The 16453-nt window shown below is 44.5% G+C and overlaps 1 protein-coding gene across 1 annotated transcript in view; it reads right to left on the bottom strand.

The window, feature by feature from the left end:
• Window positions 1-16453, bottom strand: part of LRIG1 (leucine rich repeats and immunoglobulin like domains 1) — a 91179-nt gene that overhangs the window by 44522 nt on the left and 30204 nt on the right. Inside the window, 2 exon segments of the mRNA XM_012573270.5 lie at window positions 6086-6160; window positions 11130-11201. Of these exon segments, the coding sequence (XP_012428724.5) occupies window positions 6086-6160; window positions 11130-11201 (147 nt within the window).

Genomic DNA, 16453 nt, shown 5'->3' with positions numbered 1-16453 from the left:
TGAATATGTGGCTCATGCCCAAAAAGATCCTCTTCCACTATTCCAACTCCTAACCTTGTGCTCTGGTGACCACTGGTGTCCTCTCCTCCCTCCAGACACACACTAGCCCTGCAAAGCCCCACACAGATGCCAGGGCAGATCTGGCCTAGCCCAAAGCAATTCTCTACTCACAGAAGAAGCTGCCACAGCTGCACAAAATGCTTGTTATTAAAGACATAATAGAGCAGCCTCCAGGGGTAAGTGGTATTTCATGAGCTGCCACTGACTTTCACTATCTTTATCCTCTGGCCAATTTTTACACTCCACTCTATGTGCCCAGATTACTTTCTGATGCTCTTTTGTTGAGTCTGATAACTGTGTTCTTTACTAAAAGAAATTATTACTCATTTCCCTGGAATAGCCTCAGATCCTTTGCCATTTCCATGCACTCATGTTATATCTAAAAGCTCAAAGAGGACATGCAAATGACTAGAACAGTTCCAACAGCCCAAAAGAGAAATCAAAACAGCATCTCTTCTGGTGCTTGGGAGTGCATGATTAATGAGAGTTTCCTCCACTGGGAAAGACTCCTGCAGTCTTTGGCCTCAAAATCTTGCAGACTTTACACACCAGAGCCTTAATATGAACTCTGAGCAAAACAAACTTAAGAGGTGAATTTCAGAATATCTTATGCCTGTACATAGCTGCACACTGACCAGCCTGTCAGCATTCTTTCTATTTTCCCTTTCCCTATTAATATTTTACATATTCAAACCCAGAAGGCTCAGTAGTACAGCCCGTAGTGTGGACTAAACTCTCAGAAAGCAACTCTGTCCATCTCCAAGGGGAATTGCCTAAGCAAACACTGGAGAACTGGCCCCTGCAGACTTTACACCTCGTAGGCAATGCAAGCAGGGGCTGGGGCTGAATCTGCTCCCACTTGTGTATCTGCACCACTTCGGCTCAGCTCCCAGAGAAAGTTTTCTGGGGGCAATACCGAGGAAGAGTGGAAGGCAGCGTGGTTCCCTGAGCTGCCCAAGGCACTCCTGCACACAGGCAGAGCGCTGACTCCGGCCAGACCCCGCGCACACACGGCTGCCTCTGACTCATCTGCGCTTTGTGCTTGGGAGCACAAAACCTCTTGCTGCGACCCAGATGGAATTAGCAGAGTAGTCTCCTTATTTCTGATTGTTAGATCATCCCTTTTTAACTCCAGCAAAGATGACTTGCAGATTAAACCTCTTGGGGGTCAAGGCAGTTGTTGTGTTTGTACAGCAATTAGCACAGCAGGATCCCAGGCCACAAATGGCCTCCAAGGCTACGTCTGTACTGCCTGTTAGCTCAAGCCTCATTCCTCCTGCAAGCCAAACTTCCCAGCTCTCAACACCGCCTACACAGAGGTTTTTACCCTGGCCTAGCCAGGAACACGAAGTGAGCTCACACCTCGTGTAGAGACCAGCTCAGGCTTGAGCTGTGCTCCCCAACAGCACAGACAGCAGCAGCTCTGAGCTCTTCCCTCAGCAGGGTCACCCCGAGAGGCTGCCATGGACGGAGATGCAGTTCTGGTGCTCTACAGAGTCTGCAACATCTTAACTTGAAAAGCAAAGATGAAGTGAAGTCACAGATCTCAAGCCCACCACCCCAGCTCCCAGGAAGTCTTGCAGAAAGGAAGGTGTATTTGTGAGATCCCACTCAGAGCAGCAGAGAACAGGCTGCTTGCCTTGTTTCAGCTTCGTCTTGGGGCAAAGAATCTAATGGACCACGTGGGTTTTCAGAAAGAGCCTCTGTAAAAAACCCATCCAACAACACAAGTGAAACAGTGCAAACAGCACTAAAATAACAGCTGCTTTCACAAGCTTTCACCATGAAAGAATGAGGCAACAGCTCAATAGTGCAATCCTGATTCTGTCACATTATGGACTTCAAGACCAGTCAGCTTTAATCTAGTACAAAGGTCTAATGAGAGTCAAAGAAAAATCAAAGTTAGACAATAAATAAGGATCACAATCTTAACAATGTGGCTAATTTAACTAGAATTATACTGAAATCCCCCCAGCAGTTCAGAGGAAAAGCTCTACAAGAAACCATGCAAGTCAAATGGAAGAGACTGGCTGAAATCTTTGACCTGTCTTACCTGACATCCAGCTGGAACAGCACTGAGTACCCTCCTTTCTGTGAGGATCACGCTCCCCCAACCAGCATCTGAGCTCATCAGCCCTTTTCCAAGCAATCCTAGCATGTTCCCTGCCACTCCCAATTTTCAATTCTCCACATATTTAGTTTTCAAATTTTACATGATATATTTTGCCTGGGGCACAGCAACTCACTTACCCTTCTCCTACTAGCTCTCTGTTTAATTACAGTTTAATGTGAATTGATCTTTACATTAATGAGTCTGTAAAGAAGATTGATTTTCTTCAAGAGACTTTTCTGCTCAGTTTGGCAGCAGAGTAGTCCTATTGATTTCGCTTTCTCCAGTAAATACACTGCAGTGTCACTGCATCTTCTTGTGAATCAGCTAATCCTATTTCACACACTTTTGCTCTAAAAATCCCTGTTCTGAGTTCCTTGTTATCTGTGCTTATTCAGAGCAAGATGATGGGGCCAAAGCATCTCAAACAGCTCTGCCTGTTGCTAACACACAGCTGACTGCTGTGGGTCACTGTCCCCTTTGTTCCTAAAGGGCTGGAGGCTTAAAAGACTTACAGTGAAAGAAATGAAAGTTATTTTTAAGTGTTTAATCTCTTAACTTCCTTAATTCCCAGCCAGCTAAGGATGTGGCAGAGTGTGGTCTGTTTACCACACTCGCTCCAGAGGTCTGGGTAGCCCTCTCCACGGAGCCCTACAGCTGCCCAACAGCCTGTGGCAGAGGATGCTGACTGAATCAGGCTTGGAGCCAGGGCAGAGGACAAGGATCCACCTCCACCATCCTGTCCAAACACCCCAAAACCCCTCCAGGATGCACTTACTCACATGCAGGTAATGAAGACAGGCCCCAGAGTCAGGGTTGAGCTTGTGCCTGCTCTGGGGTTTGTAGGAAACCCATAATAACAGACCAGTGCAGGGCTGATTGCAGCTCCTTTAACCTGGCAGGTCTAAGAGTTCTTTCATGCAAGTTAGTGAGGAAGTTGGATATAAACAGATTAAGTTCTGCAAATAAATGGTTTCTTCCATCATCTCTTTCCCCACCAGATCAGGTAACAGGGTCTGCTCAGAGTTAACACACTGTAGCTGCACTGGGATGGGAAATCCTCAGCCAAGGGCATGTCAGTGAAAACATCCTGCCATCAACTCCCAAATGTCCGAGTCTAGGAACTGTAACTAAATTACAAATGCTGTGGGAATTTCAGGCAAGGTTCTCCTCTCAGCTATTCCGATGTAATTTCGGAATGAATCCAGATTCGGTCTCTCCCCCTCCCAGCTGAATTTCCTGGCTTTTGTTTGCACTAACAGATGTTTGCATTTAATGTCTGTCTTTATTTGGTAACCCGTACATAGATTATTTTTCCCTTCTGTTCTATTAAAAGCCTTATCAAGTCCCTTATGTTTGCTCTTGCTGAAATGAACGACTTTGGCAATATTTTCAGCATGCAAGGCAAACAAACTGATTCTTCGAGGAATAACTAAACTGAACCAAACTTCATGGCAGTCTGTCAGGACAAAGCATTTTTGATGCATATGTTATGTCTGCATCCATCTGCAGCCTGGGACATCCAAAGGCTTGCAGAAAGCTTTGGGAATTCTCTCTTCAACAGATTCTCACATATATACTTAAGTGGCCTTTGGTCCTCACACATGTGGGGTCAGGCAAGTTTTGGGTGATGGAGACAGGTAAGGAAAACCCAAAAGCAAGGAATGCAAAGCAAAGCTCATTAAAAAAACAAAAAAAAAAAAAAGGAGACAAAACCCCAAAAAATCCCCACACAACCACCAAACTTCATGGGAAATTTGAGTTTGGCAGTATTGTTTCTCCTAGCCCCAAAAGGAGAAAAAGTGTGTTTTCCTGTTTCAGAAGAGTAGGAGATGAAATAACTCATTCAGAAGGGATGTTCTGAGTGACAAATATACAACCCTTGCTTTTATAATACATTAACAGTCCTTTGGAAATACTTAACCACATGCAATATACAAAACCTACTTCAGAGGTTTGTGAGGTAAACACACTTCACACATTTCTAAACACTGAAAAAAAAAAAGGAAATGTATTTATTTTTCTTTAGCATTAAGAATACACTGTAACACTATACACTTAAACACAAACCAGTTTCTCAGTACACAAGTCTTCATTATGAGTCTTCACCCTGGGTTTGGCTTGGCAGCCTCCCCAATTATTACTTCACAGATTGGAAGGCCAGAAGAAACCAGTATGACCATATAATCTGATTCCTTACATCACACAAGGCTCAACAACTTTACCCACCAATTTGCCTATCAAGCCCATTAACCTAGGGTTGAACTAAAGACCCATCTTTTAGGAAACCAACCAATTGATTAAATAAAGGCTCCCAAAGATGGAGAACACTTCCTCAGCAAATCATTCCAATGTGAGTCAGCAACATTGATTGCAGCAGGTACTTTAAAACATCATTCAGGTTATTTTTATCTCTGATAAAAATTAAAAGGAAATGCAAGGGGAAAGAAGTGGCATTCTCTAATACAAGCTAAACAAAGAGACCCTTCTTGCAGAAGTATGACAGCAGCAAATCCTGCTATCAGAGTTATTTATGTGTAGCAGCTGAGGAGAGCAATTCAGATTTCTGCAAAGCGATACTAAGCATATTTGTTCAGAATCCCATCCTTTTATCATTTGGCTTTGTAGCTTCTCCTTCCTTCTGCACCACTCTGAAATTTCAGAGGAGCTGTAAATCTACTGCCTTCCACAAGTCATTATTCCTCCTTTCCAAACTGCTTATTTCATTTCAGGAATAAAAAAACCCAAAGCTCCAGCAATTTGGTTCTTTGCCAACAGCTAAATTAATAGCAAAAATAACAACAGGGGCTTGTGGAACTCAGAGCATTTATAGACTACGTGAGAAAGAGAAGCCAGTCTGGGGGGCCTAAAACTATATCCCTGGATGGTAAATTCTATGCAAGGTTTCCATCCATAAATCAGATTTCTGGAGGTCTTTTTCAAACCCTGGTGCACAGCACAAACGTGGCAGCACAGTGAGCCAACAGATAAAGACTGCCTCAGAGTAAGTCAGAGCCTTTAGAGCAAGAGAGGCCAATCAGCTGGTGGTGTAGTCACAGGCATTTTCCACCACAAAAAGCACCAAATTCATGGAGAACACAGATACCTGCTTGCAGATACACTGGAAGCCACCACCTGAACTGCTCCAGCACTTTGCTAGAGTCCCTGTTAGCTATAAACACTTCCCAGGAACCTGGGAGGTATCATGCAAAACTCCTCAGTGCACATCACAAACAGACACATGCAAAAATCATTTCCACACTCTTTAGGTACTAAATAGTTTGATATTGTAATACTTTATTCCCTTCAGCAGCATCATTGACACAAGAGCCTTGGTGGCCAATACCCAAGAGCTCTCAGGTGTCTAATGCTTCTGTGGTCATCTAAACCACCAAAGTTGGAACTTCAAACCTTCTGCAGATCATGCTTTAAAATCACTGCTCTCTCAAAAGAAAATGTTAAAAAGAAGTTGAAAGAAATCATAAAAACAGGTCTGCAACGAGTTCCCTAAAAGATTAAGATATGAATACTCTCTGGCTTTAAGAGGAAAGCAAAAATGGTCAGAACAGAGCCAGGGAAAAAAAAAAAAAGAATGAAGAAAATGTAAAATTTAATGGCACAAGTATGACCTAATGTTTGAAACCCAAAGGCAGATGAGAAAAAAAAGCTTTTTCAACCTGTGGAATTTACTGACATAAGTTACCAATGACCATAAGCACAACCCACAACCTCACACAAATCGCACTACTCCACATGACGTTTCTTAATTAAGGTTAATTAATTCTTAAATTTCTTAGCAAGCCAACAACCAAAATCTGGAGTCAGCAGGACTGAGTGTGACACCCTGAAACTCTCAGAGGCAGCTGCACCCTCCCCACAGAGCGCCCAGGGCCGGAGGAGGTGGCAGTGACTTACAGGTGCAGGGAGCGGACGCTGGAAGCAGCAGGTCCCAGCGAGGGAATGGCACTCAGCTCGTTGTGCTCCAGCCTCCTGCAAAAAACAGAAATTGAGGGTTGAAGGCAAGCTCTGCCCAGGCATGCAGGGGAGGGCTGACACTGGGGCAGAAGCCTCCATCTGAAAGGGTTTTTCTGCACCTCTGATGGCCACACCTTACTCTTTAATAAACCACCACCACTGGTTCCACTGTTCTTTACAAGAATAAGGATTTTTCCCCCCCTGCCACCCACTCCAGGCTGGAAATCATCGTGCCACATTTTTCTCTCAGGATTTTTTCATAGAAGAGTACAGAGGAAAGAAAGAGAAAACAATTTCTATTTCTGCTCTTTGTTTTCCCATGTGGAATGTGTTTGGAGAATTGTTCACTTGGGGTGATTGCTTGGTTGGATTCTGGTGAGGATTGTTTGAGCCTGATGGCCAATCCAACCCACCTGGGGCTGGACTCTGGAGAGAGGGTCATGAGTTGTGTTAGAGATAGATATGGTAGTTACAAAAAGTAAGTATGTAGTTTTAGTACCTCCTTTAAATAGTGTATTAATGTATTTTAGTATAGTTATAATAAACCAATCATTCAGCCTTCTGGAGTCAGACATCATCATTTCTTCCCACCAGGTTCACCTACATTTACAATATGCCACACCAGCCTGTGTTTCCAGAGCCAAACCTGAGACAGGAGACTTTTGCCCCTTAAGGCCATGTGTGCCACTGGCTCAGGATGGGAATTTCACCCCTTCCCCAAGCAGCAGCCCCTGCTCACACCAGGTCAGGGCCTGGGGGCACAACCTAATGGCATCCTCTCCATTTCAGTTCTGGAAATCCCAGAGGGATTTCCCCACAAAAAAAAACCACAGCACAGCAGTGCTAGGCACAGTAATGTCACCAGGCACAGAAATGTCACCAGGCACAGGGGCTCTGCTCCAGCAGCTGGGAGCATAAAGAGCCCCAGGTCAATGGCAGCCCAGGCCACCCGCTCCTGCAGCCACCAGCACAGAAATGTCCCTGCCAGGACCTAATGCTTCAAGTGTTTCTGTGACTGAAAACAGATCCTTGCCATGTGTCTGGCTCTTCCTTGCTTTAAAGAGCCCTTGTTTGTACGGTGAATTAGCCAATTAATTACTGTAATAGTCGCTCGTCTGGCTGCTTAAAATTACCTAATTTCTCAGTCTTCTGGCCCACTCCCCCTCTCACTGCAGAGATCACAGCCAAGCCCTGGCCAGGCTCCCCAGGACCCCCAAAAAATCCTGCTGCCATCACTGCTGCTCCAGGCACAGCCTCTGGTCACTGCAGGCCTTCCAAGTGCTCCCCTTCTGCAGGGAATCCTGACAAGATCACAATTTGGGTGCACAGCACAGCACCCCAGAGCTGCACAGCCGAGGGCACGAGTAGGGGCAATCCTAAATTATGCTGGGGGCTTTTTTCCCCTCTCCTTTCCTTTTAACACTATTTTTGGCAGGTGGGAGAGGGCAGTGGCACATTTATCCCAGAACTTCCCTTCTGGCTCCTCTGAGAGGAGGCAAGATATTTGATTTCACGAGGAGTTCCAAGCACTGCTGGGATAAAAGCTTTCCTCTGCCTCTGACATTATACCCATGCCTTAAAATGTAAGGGAAAAAAAGCCAGATGCATTGCAATTCAGCAAGGAACTCCACTCTGCAACTAAAAGCTCACTGTTGCTCATATTACAACATGGTCTGGAGCTTCCAAAGGTACAAAGCAAGCTGGAAAGAGCATTAAAATGCTTATTTGAGCACGTTTTCATTAACATCTAACTAAGCATCTTCTGGAGAAGGAGCCTGTGTCAGCTCTGGTTAAGCAGTTCTGACACCAACCAGTGTCTAACAAGTGGTCAAACCCTCCTCTGACATAAGTGTGATGTTCATGTATCAGCCTCCTGTCCTGTCAGGAGTCAGTCAGAAGTGGTTCTCCCACCTCATTTTCTCTCTTGGCTCACAGGCACCATTTGCTGACACAGAGGAGACAGCCAAGCTCTGTATTTGCCTGGGATTTCCCACTCATCTTCCTTTTTTTCCTGTGTAAAGGAATTGAAAAAGAAAAAAGAAAAAAAAAAAAAAAAAAAAAAGAGGGGAAAAAACTCTCAAAACAGAAGAGCTGGGCTCAACAACTTTAAAAACTTGCAGTCTCCTTCCCCAGCCCTCACCTTTGACTACACAAACCCTCTGGATGCTGAAGCAGAGGAGGAGGGGGGGCCACCCGTATAAAATATTTACAGTCCAGTTGCCAGGCTGGTGTCAAGCTGAAATGGAGCCTGCTCAAAAATAGCACAGCTCTCCAGAGCTTTCAGTGAAAGGCACTTTAGAAAATAAAAGGTGAGTTGTTTGGAGAGAAATTTTAGCATGGTTACTACTTTCTTTGCTACCAATGAGCCTGGAAAGCCTGAGAGCCATGAAACCACCAGTCTGGTGGATTCCGTGATCCATATGACCTGAGGAAACCCCAGAAAGGAGCACAGGGTCTACCCCACAGCAGCAGCCTCCATCCATCCTTCCAACCAAGGAATGAGGATGGATGGACACCAGGGGATTGTCACCAGATGAAGCCACCAAAGGGGATGAAAGAAAAATCAAAAAAAGAAAGATTGTCCTGGAGGAAAATAATGTCCCAGTTCAGCCCCTACCCTGAACCTCCACCAATTATTTCAGATCAAGTGGGATCACAGGGTTTTGCATCACTTTGAGCCACTAAATTTCATCCTACACAGACTTAAAACTTTTGTAAAAGCTTCTCATAACTGCCACCAAAACAAAGCACATAAACAACTGCCTAAACTCAGGGAAAAGTGTAGGGTAAATTCTGCTATGGCTTTATCACACTCTCAGTAAAGCAAAGCAGAGAATCGAAGATAAGGTATGAAGTTTAAGTCTTTTGGTCTGCAAATATTTTCTTTAAGTCAAGGGCAAACAAAATGTTTTCAAAATATACACTAATTATTCACATGGAGAGACACACACAGAGTTTTAAGCCTTGTGTAATGCTCAGGAGCCACAGACAACACGTTTGAAGCACCATGGGAGGTTCAGGTCTTATCAATGCATCTATTATTTGGGGCAATCTCTTTCCCTGAGGGTGCCTTGGTTTGCCCAGCACAGCATGCACAGAGAAACACTGACTTGCTCTCCAGACATGCCACAGCATGATGCTTATTTCATGAATGTTTGTAAAGTGCTTTAAAAAAACCCTCAGACAGAAGATGCTCTGGCAATATAGATGTGGTTCTCCTTGTGAAATAAAGTTTATTTCAGTGGTCTGTGGTTTAGCTGTTATTCAAAAGCAACTAAGATTAGTAGATAGGGCTTTTAATAGAGCTTCTCCCTCACACTTCCCAGAGCCTGCCTTCCAGGCTCTGCTCCAGACCTCTGCCTCCCCTCCACTCTCCCATTTCTGACTGCTCCCTTTCCCTCCTACTCACTCTTCTGCTCTCTCCCTACTCCCTAACCCTGTCCTTCTGACACAGCAAGCAGCTCTTATCTATCCATTACATTGTGGCTGCACTACTAATCTCCCAGAAACCCTGACACCTTTTTAGAGCATGTAACTGTTCAGTGCAGGGCTTGCCCTGCTCTTACACATGCAACATTTTGCTCAAGGGAATTCCTACCTGAGGAATCAGAAGCCACACACCCCGTGCTCCCTGAAGTCACACACCTTCAGGCACTTCCATGAATAAAAGCTATTGCTAAGCCACAGTCATGTTAGGATAATTCTACAGTCTCATGGAATCAGGGCTGCAATTCTCTTCTTTAAGCACAGAGCAATTTAAGGCTTTCCACAGTGAAAAGAGAAGTTGAGAAAACAGATCCTACAGGCAGTGTTCTGCTGACCCACATCACTTTCTCTCTAAAGATCGTGCAGAGCTCATTTCAGAGCACTGCAGTCACTTCTGCTGTGCATTCCTCACTTACTCATGATTCCCAGCAAGTCCCTACTATTCATGTAAACAGAGGAGCCAGGGGCCATCAGGCCAGGAGAGAGATGCTACTTTAAGCTCCACAGTCCAATCCAGCAGACCATCAGAATTCCACTTTCTACCTATATAAGAATCACAGGATCTGGCCCCTCCATGAGTCCCAACACTTAATGAAAACAGAGGACAAGAGCAAATGCTTGATAGAGCACAGTATTGTTTCTGAAAGGAAATCTTTTTTTCAGTTTCCCATGAGGCACCACTAGCTCTTCAAACAGAGCCCAAACCTCAAGTATGCCAGCGATTCACCAGGCAAACACGAGCTCATTACCTCAGCCCACCGCCTGCAACTTCAGCCACTTTTATTTTTTAAACCCCAAAATTCAGAACTCCGGGAATCCCTGTGAAGGGCTGACAGTGCAGCCCCTCTCTGAGTGGAACTGCTGAGCCTTCACAGAGATCAGGAGCTTGGAAAACCTGCAGTTCACTGAAATAGTGGGAGGGTCTGGCACAGCCACTCAGACCTTCCCCAGCTCCTTTTTTCCCCACCAGAGCAGAAGACAGCTCTGCTGGTTTATCCTCTTCTAGCAAGACATCCAACAGAATTTGTTCTGGTTCCAAAAGGAGCACGAATGCCTGAGAGAGGAGGAGGCACAGTTAAATGCTTTGTTACCCACTACACTACACCTTTGTTTCCTGTGAGATTTGGGCTAGGTTGGCATCAGGTATCACAATCCAGGCTGCTGTGCCTTGCTTCAGGGTTATGCTTTCAGCAAGGAGCTCTGTGTGTGTGTTCAGGTGTGCCAAACTGCTGCCTCCGAGCTTTGCACAACACCCAGGGAGGCAAACTCCAATGATTTCCAATAACAGCTCTGCTGTTTTAATTGGGATGTTGTGTTCTGCTCATTGATTAGTTTAAAAAAAAGCAGCCCAGATACAATATGGAGGGAAAAAAACTCCACATCGAGTCAGACCTGTTAGCTAAAGGAAGGTACTGTCTTAGGAAACGAGACATAATTTCCTCACAGCCCACAAGCAGCCCTGGCAAAATACAATTAAAACCTTTGAAGGAATACTTACACTTCCTGCAGGTTCGACAGCTCTGCAAAGACAGAAGGATCAATCTCTGCCAACTTGTTGTAGCTCAGGTTTCTGTTAAAATAAAAGACAAAGGGATCAGCAAAATACAGTCACCCTGCTCAGCAAATCAGAGTCATCTTAATTATTCTGGATTGCACTGGAAGGGTTTGGGGTTTGGTTTTTTTTTTAAAAGAGAACTTAAGTGGGAGAGCAGCACTTTTCTGCTGAATACACAAGTCAGTTTAGTTCCATGACAAAAATGTTATCTAGCTCTCCCCAAGCTTCTTCCTCTTTTGCAGTAGATTAGTGTGGTTTTAATTTGTCTTCATATTACACAATTACATTTATTATTCTACTATTGATTATTTCCAACCACAAAACTAATCACAGATGAATAGAATGTTTCCTGACAAATTAAAGTCTGAACTGAAACAATCAACAAACCTTCCACTAAATATTTTATAGCTATAGTCACACAGGGTATTTTTTATACCACTGTGTTACACACAAAATACACACACAGAGATATGCCCACTATGTGTAAACATAAAATGTATTCTACATTTTCTAACAAGATGATATAATTAGTCTATCACTAAATGTTTTTTTTTTAATCAGTAAATACAGCTTTCAAGCCACACAGCAATACACACTTTGGTCCTCAACAACCCTAGCCAACACTTTCCAACTATCCAACAGCCCAAATCTAAACCTAAATCATATTCTAGCACCAATGGGTAACAAATGGGTTGTGTTGTATTATCTGAAAGCAGCTCTGCCTCACAGGACATCTCTGATTGGAAACACATCCAGAGCTCAACGTGCTGCAGGAAGGAACACACTGCAAGGATTGCTAGGGACAGCAAACAGGGAAAATAATGCAAGTTAAGTGCCAACTCCAGAAATCACAAGCAAGAGCTTTGCCATGCAGAGTCTTCCCTCCAAGATATGCTCTCTCAGCACACCACACAGGACAGGTCAAACCTGCAGCTAGCAACTAAACAAATCAATTAAGACCAAGTGACTAATGATGCAGAAAGTAACAAGTGCTTTAATTACACTTTTGTATGCAGTGCTGGCATGTTTCTGTGTGTGTAATCTAAAGAGGGAGGAGGCAAACTGATGGGTGGTAGCAGAAAACCAACCACAGTAAATTGTAAGGAAATTGTGAGGGGGACTTCTTTAATTTTACTTTGCTCCACACCCTGCTCTCGGATATTACCCTGGGTAAAATTCAACCCTCGTGCCTCCTCTGCAGGGAGGTTACACCCTCTTACTGCACCTCTGAACACAACCCAAAAGATTCAAGGCCTGATTTTAGATAAGCCCTCAAACATTGAGCTGCTTATTTCAAACCACCAAGCCAGTCTGACTAGAAAACTGGCCAATCTCCATGGTTTGGGTTTTTCTTTGCTTTAAAACTGTGCCCACAGAAAGCAAGCAGGTCTGCAACCCAAACAGGTAAACAGGATCTAAGTCACCGAGGCACCTCCTGAACTTCTACCAGTGCTCCATGGCCCAAGAGCTGAGGCACACACAAAGGAAAAGCAGCTGCCAGAAGAGCACTGATGGAAAATATCTCCTGAAGTGCTCACACCAACACACTGCACTCTGTGGCAATGCAGAGACAAATCCAGGCTCACAGCAGCCCTACAAATACCAAGACTTGAAAGACTGCAAAGCTTACCAACTTTGTGTGATTAGCAGGAAGTGATAAACACCTCTTTCAAGCTAAAAAGCAGATATTGATCACCTGCCCTCTTGCAGTCCATTTATGGGAAGCCCTCAAAGCGTTCCCCTGCACAAGGGAATAATTTGATGTCTCTCTCATCACGCCATTTCCCATAATTTCAGCTGAAGGCAGCTCCTCCCATCTTGCCCAAAATGTTCAATTTTTTGCCAACACCTGCTGTGGAAGAATGCTCTACAAATCAACAACACAGGCTGGCTCTTAACAGAGCCTAGAACTGAAGCTATACAGGAGTGTAAAACCTAACCAAGCATCTCAGTTTAAAATATGCTGTCCTGTAAGCCCCTACTGTCTTTTAAAACACTCAAGAGACCTTTAAATCAATACCAGCCTACAGCAGATATCCATTTCACTATGAACTCAAAGGCATTTATCTAAATAAAAGTCAAACTGCAGTTTAAACTCAGAGTGTGTTTGAAAGCCAAGTCCATATTCATAGCACAATTACGAATTAAAGTGCAATTTGCCCACAGATTACATTACTACTTTTTTTTTTTTAACCACACAGTAAGATCAGGTCGGAGCTTGTCCCTGCCTGATCTACAGGCAAAAAGAGAAAATACAACAGGTAACAGCACAATACAGGCTCAGCACAATAAAACAGATATATGAGTGACAAACTAAAAGGGGGAAATACAGCCAGACACCATAGTGCATGAATCCATCTGTTTTCAGGTATTTCTATGCCCTTTACTGCAGCCAAATTTCAAATTTTTCAGGTCTTTCTCCTCAATACATTCCCCTGTAACAGACTAAGAGGCTGTTTTATGGAGCAAGAAACAAGAACACATGCACCAGAACTGACCATCCCTGCACTTGCCAGAGGGACCAGATCCCTGGCTTAGCCTGTGCTCAAGCACTGAGTGACATGGACACGAACCTCCAAAATTCACAACTGAAAAGACAAAGATCTTCACAAATTAAAGGATTTCACAGACACAGTTTAACATCACCCAGAGCAACTTTCTGACTATTGCTGCTGCCATTCAGGACATTTCAATATCAAAGTCACTGCACAAGTCACTGGCTCTTCAGATAGCAGACAGATTTTGCTGCACCACCACCAGAAAGACTTCCCAACAGCTGCTGCAGAAATGCAGGTGAACTCCATCCTCTTGCACACCAAAGTCTTCAGTTCTCCCCACACTATTCACCCCAACCACACCAAGTATCCTCACTAAATGTAGACTATACTGCTCAAAAATCAGCGGGGAAATGAAAGCTAGAAATACAGTCAGTACAAAACAAACAGGAGACTTGAAATTACATAGATATGCCAACAAAAAGTTTACTGAGTTTCTGGCACTAGCTGTACTTTAACTTATATTAATATACCTAAGAATTTCTAGCCTGAAGCATTAGCAATCAAAGGATGTGTTTCTCAGAACTCTGATCCCCTCACTAGGCAGTATGTGGCATGCCAGTCACAGCATTTAAGTGAGAGAAAGAATTAACGTGCTCCAATAGATAGATCATTGGGACTGGGAGTCAGGAAACCTCTGTCTATTCCTGGCTCTCTTAATCTCCTGCTGTGTGACCGGGTCATGTCACATCACCTCTCCAGAGCTTTTGTTTCCACAGCCACCCTTTGTCTGTCTTGTCTATTTAGACTGTAAATAAAATTGAGGTAGGTATTGTCTTGGTTTGCCTGATGCTGATGAAATGAGGCCTCAATCTTGGTTGGGCTCCAGTAATGCAAATAAAGAAGGGAGCTCAAAACTTGAGGTCATGGGTGCACACGATGTTCTCCCACCCCTAAATGTGGGTCCCAAATGTCCAGCAGTGCATGAAGCACTGCAGGGGCTTTAATGTCCCCACCAGGTTGGCCTCTCTGAGCTGAGCAGACCATCAGTGGAGCAGGAGATGCCAAGCCTGGGGGCACAGCTGTCCCATCACTGAAAGCTGTCCCATTTGCTGTTCCTCTGTAGCACAGAATGCATTCCTTCTCGAGGAGCCCTTGGGATGATGCCACAGTCACCCAATGGATCACCAAACAAATGTTTCTGCCATCAGTTTTCCAAAATGTGTTCCTCAAGGGAAGAGAGCCATCAACTCCCAACACCAAAACCCTGTCCTTTCCCAAATCAGCACCTGCCCAACCCTCTCTCATCCTGGGCACCTCTTCAAAGGCAGTTTATAAAGCATCACCTACAGTGTTTTATGGCAGTTCCAAGAGCCCATGTCTTTGGTGCATGTTCTGCCCATTTCCTGGCACCTACACGTGAGGTTAGCTGAGCCCAAATGTGGGACTGCCCACAAACTGCTCAGTGCCCTGGGCCTGCTTCTCTGCATGGGCACGTGCTTCTTCTGTTGAATTACTCATGGAAGGATATTTTGATCCCTCCAAGGCAACTGTAGAAAGAAAACAAAAGTCAACTAATATCAATTCAAGAGCCTGAGCTGTGAGTTCAGGGAAGTTAGAAGAGGTTAGAAGTTCTACAGCTGGCAGAGGAGAAAGAGCAGAACCACCAACCTGAGTGGCCCCTAACATTCAGATTGTTTTTTTATGTCAGCTTCTATTGAAAAGGAAAAGCTGGTAAGTGTTTTTAAACTTTATTCTGATTTACTGGCATGAAAAGTGCTCTGCATATTATTTACCCATTACAGACTTCAAGTCTTCCTTGTACTGGCTAATCCAACAATGTAGGGTTTTCCCCTCCTGTCACTAAGATGCCCATGATCAGGAACTGAGAGCATGTTAAATCAATATGGGAAGGGCCCTGTTCTGTCTTTTCAGCCATTCCAGACTCTAAGTAAGAAACCAGTGTTTGCCTTCAGTTGGCACTGTCCATGGATCACTGAACACCAGAGAGACTGAAGTGACAGTCTTGTTAAATAACTGGGTATGTTCAAACTACCTCCCAAAAGAAATAATGCTGCCACAAAGAGTCCTGCTGACCACTGAGAGGGATCAGTCAGTTCCTTGACTTCTGAGAGGCCAGCCCTGCCCCCTTGGGCAGGGTAGATCAGGAGTTTATGTACAAGTTTTGGCTCTGCTTTGGGACCTTGACCAGTGCAGAGAAAGCCACATACCTCTCTGTTGGAAACAGAGGCGCCTGTCTGGCTCACCAGACAAAGGAACAGAGACATACATGGCTCCTGATCTCTCCTCACCACGATGACGGCTCAATTCTGTTCTGCAAGGTGAAAGTTTCCAACCCTTGCATCAAAACCATTTATCTGTCAGTGCAGAAGATTATGTCAAAAGTGTTTCTGCACCTTTTGATGACAAGCATTGGAGAAAAGGAGGATGGCTTGAAATTCTGTCACTGCCAACTGTGCCTTTCATTGAACACTTTGTCAAGCGTTGTCATAACACAACTTTTCATTGCTCCTGCACAAAGGGAGCCGAGGGCCCAGAACAATTGAGCCCTGCAGTAGAAATTCCTCTGGCTCATCTGTCGAAAGATAGCTGCCTAGTCTGCAGCTTCCTGAATAGGCACCATCCTCTTCCCTCATGTTTGTAGATGGCTTTACAGCGCTGGAATGGAGGCCCCATGCACACTTGAGTGGGTATGAAAAGCATGGCTGCAGCTGAATTAGCTTGGGGATGGGGCCAGGGGAGCAAAAGAGG

Source organism: Taeniopygia guttata, chromosome 12 (genome assembly GCF_048771995.1).
Source record: "Taeniopygia guttata chromosome 12, bTaeGut7.mat, whole genome shotgun sequence".
Classification (NCBI taxonomy): Eukaryota; Metazoa; Chordata; class Aves; order Passeriformes; family Estrildidae; genus Taeniopygia; species Taeniopygia guttata.
Note: the sequence above shows the minus strand (reverse complement) of the source record. Positions and strands in the feature narration are given on the sequence as shown.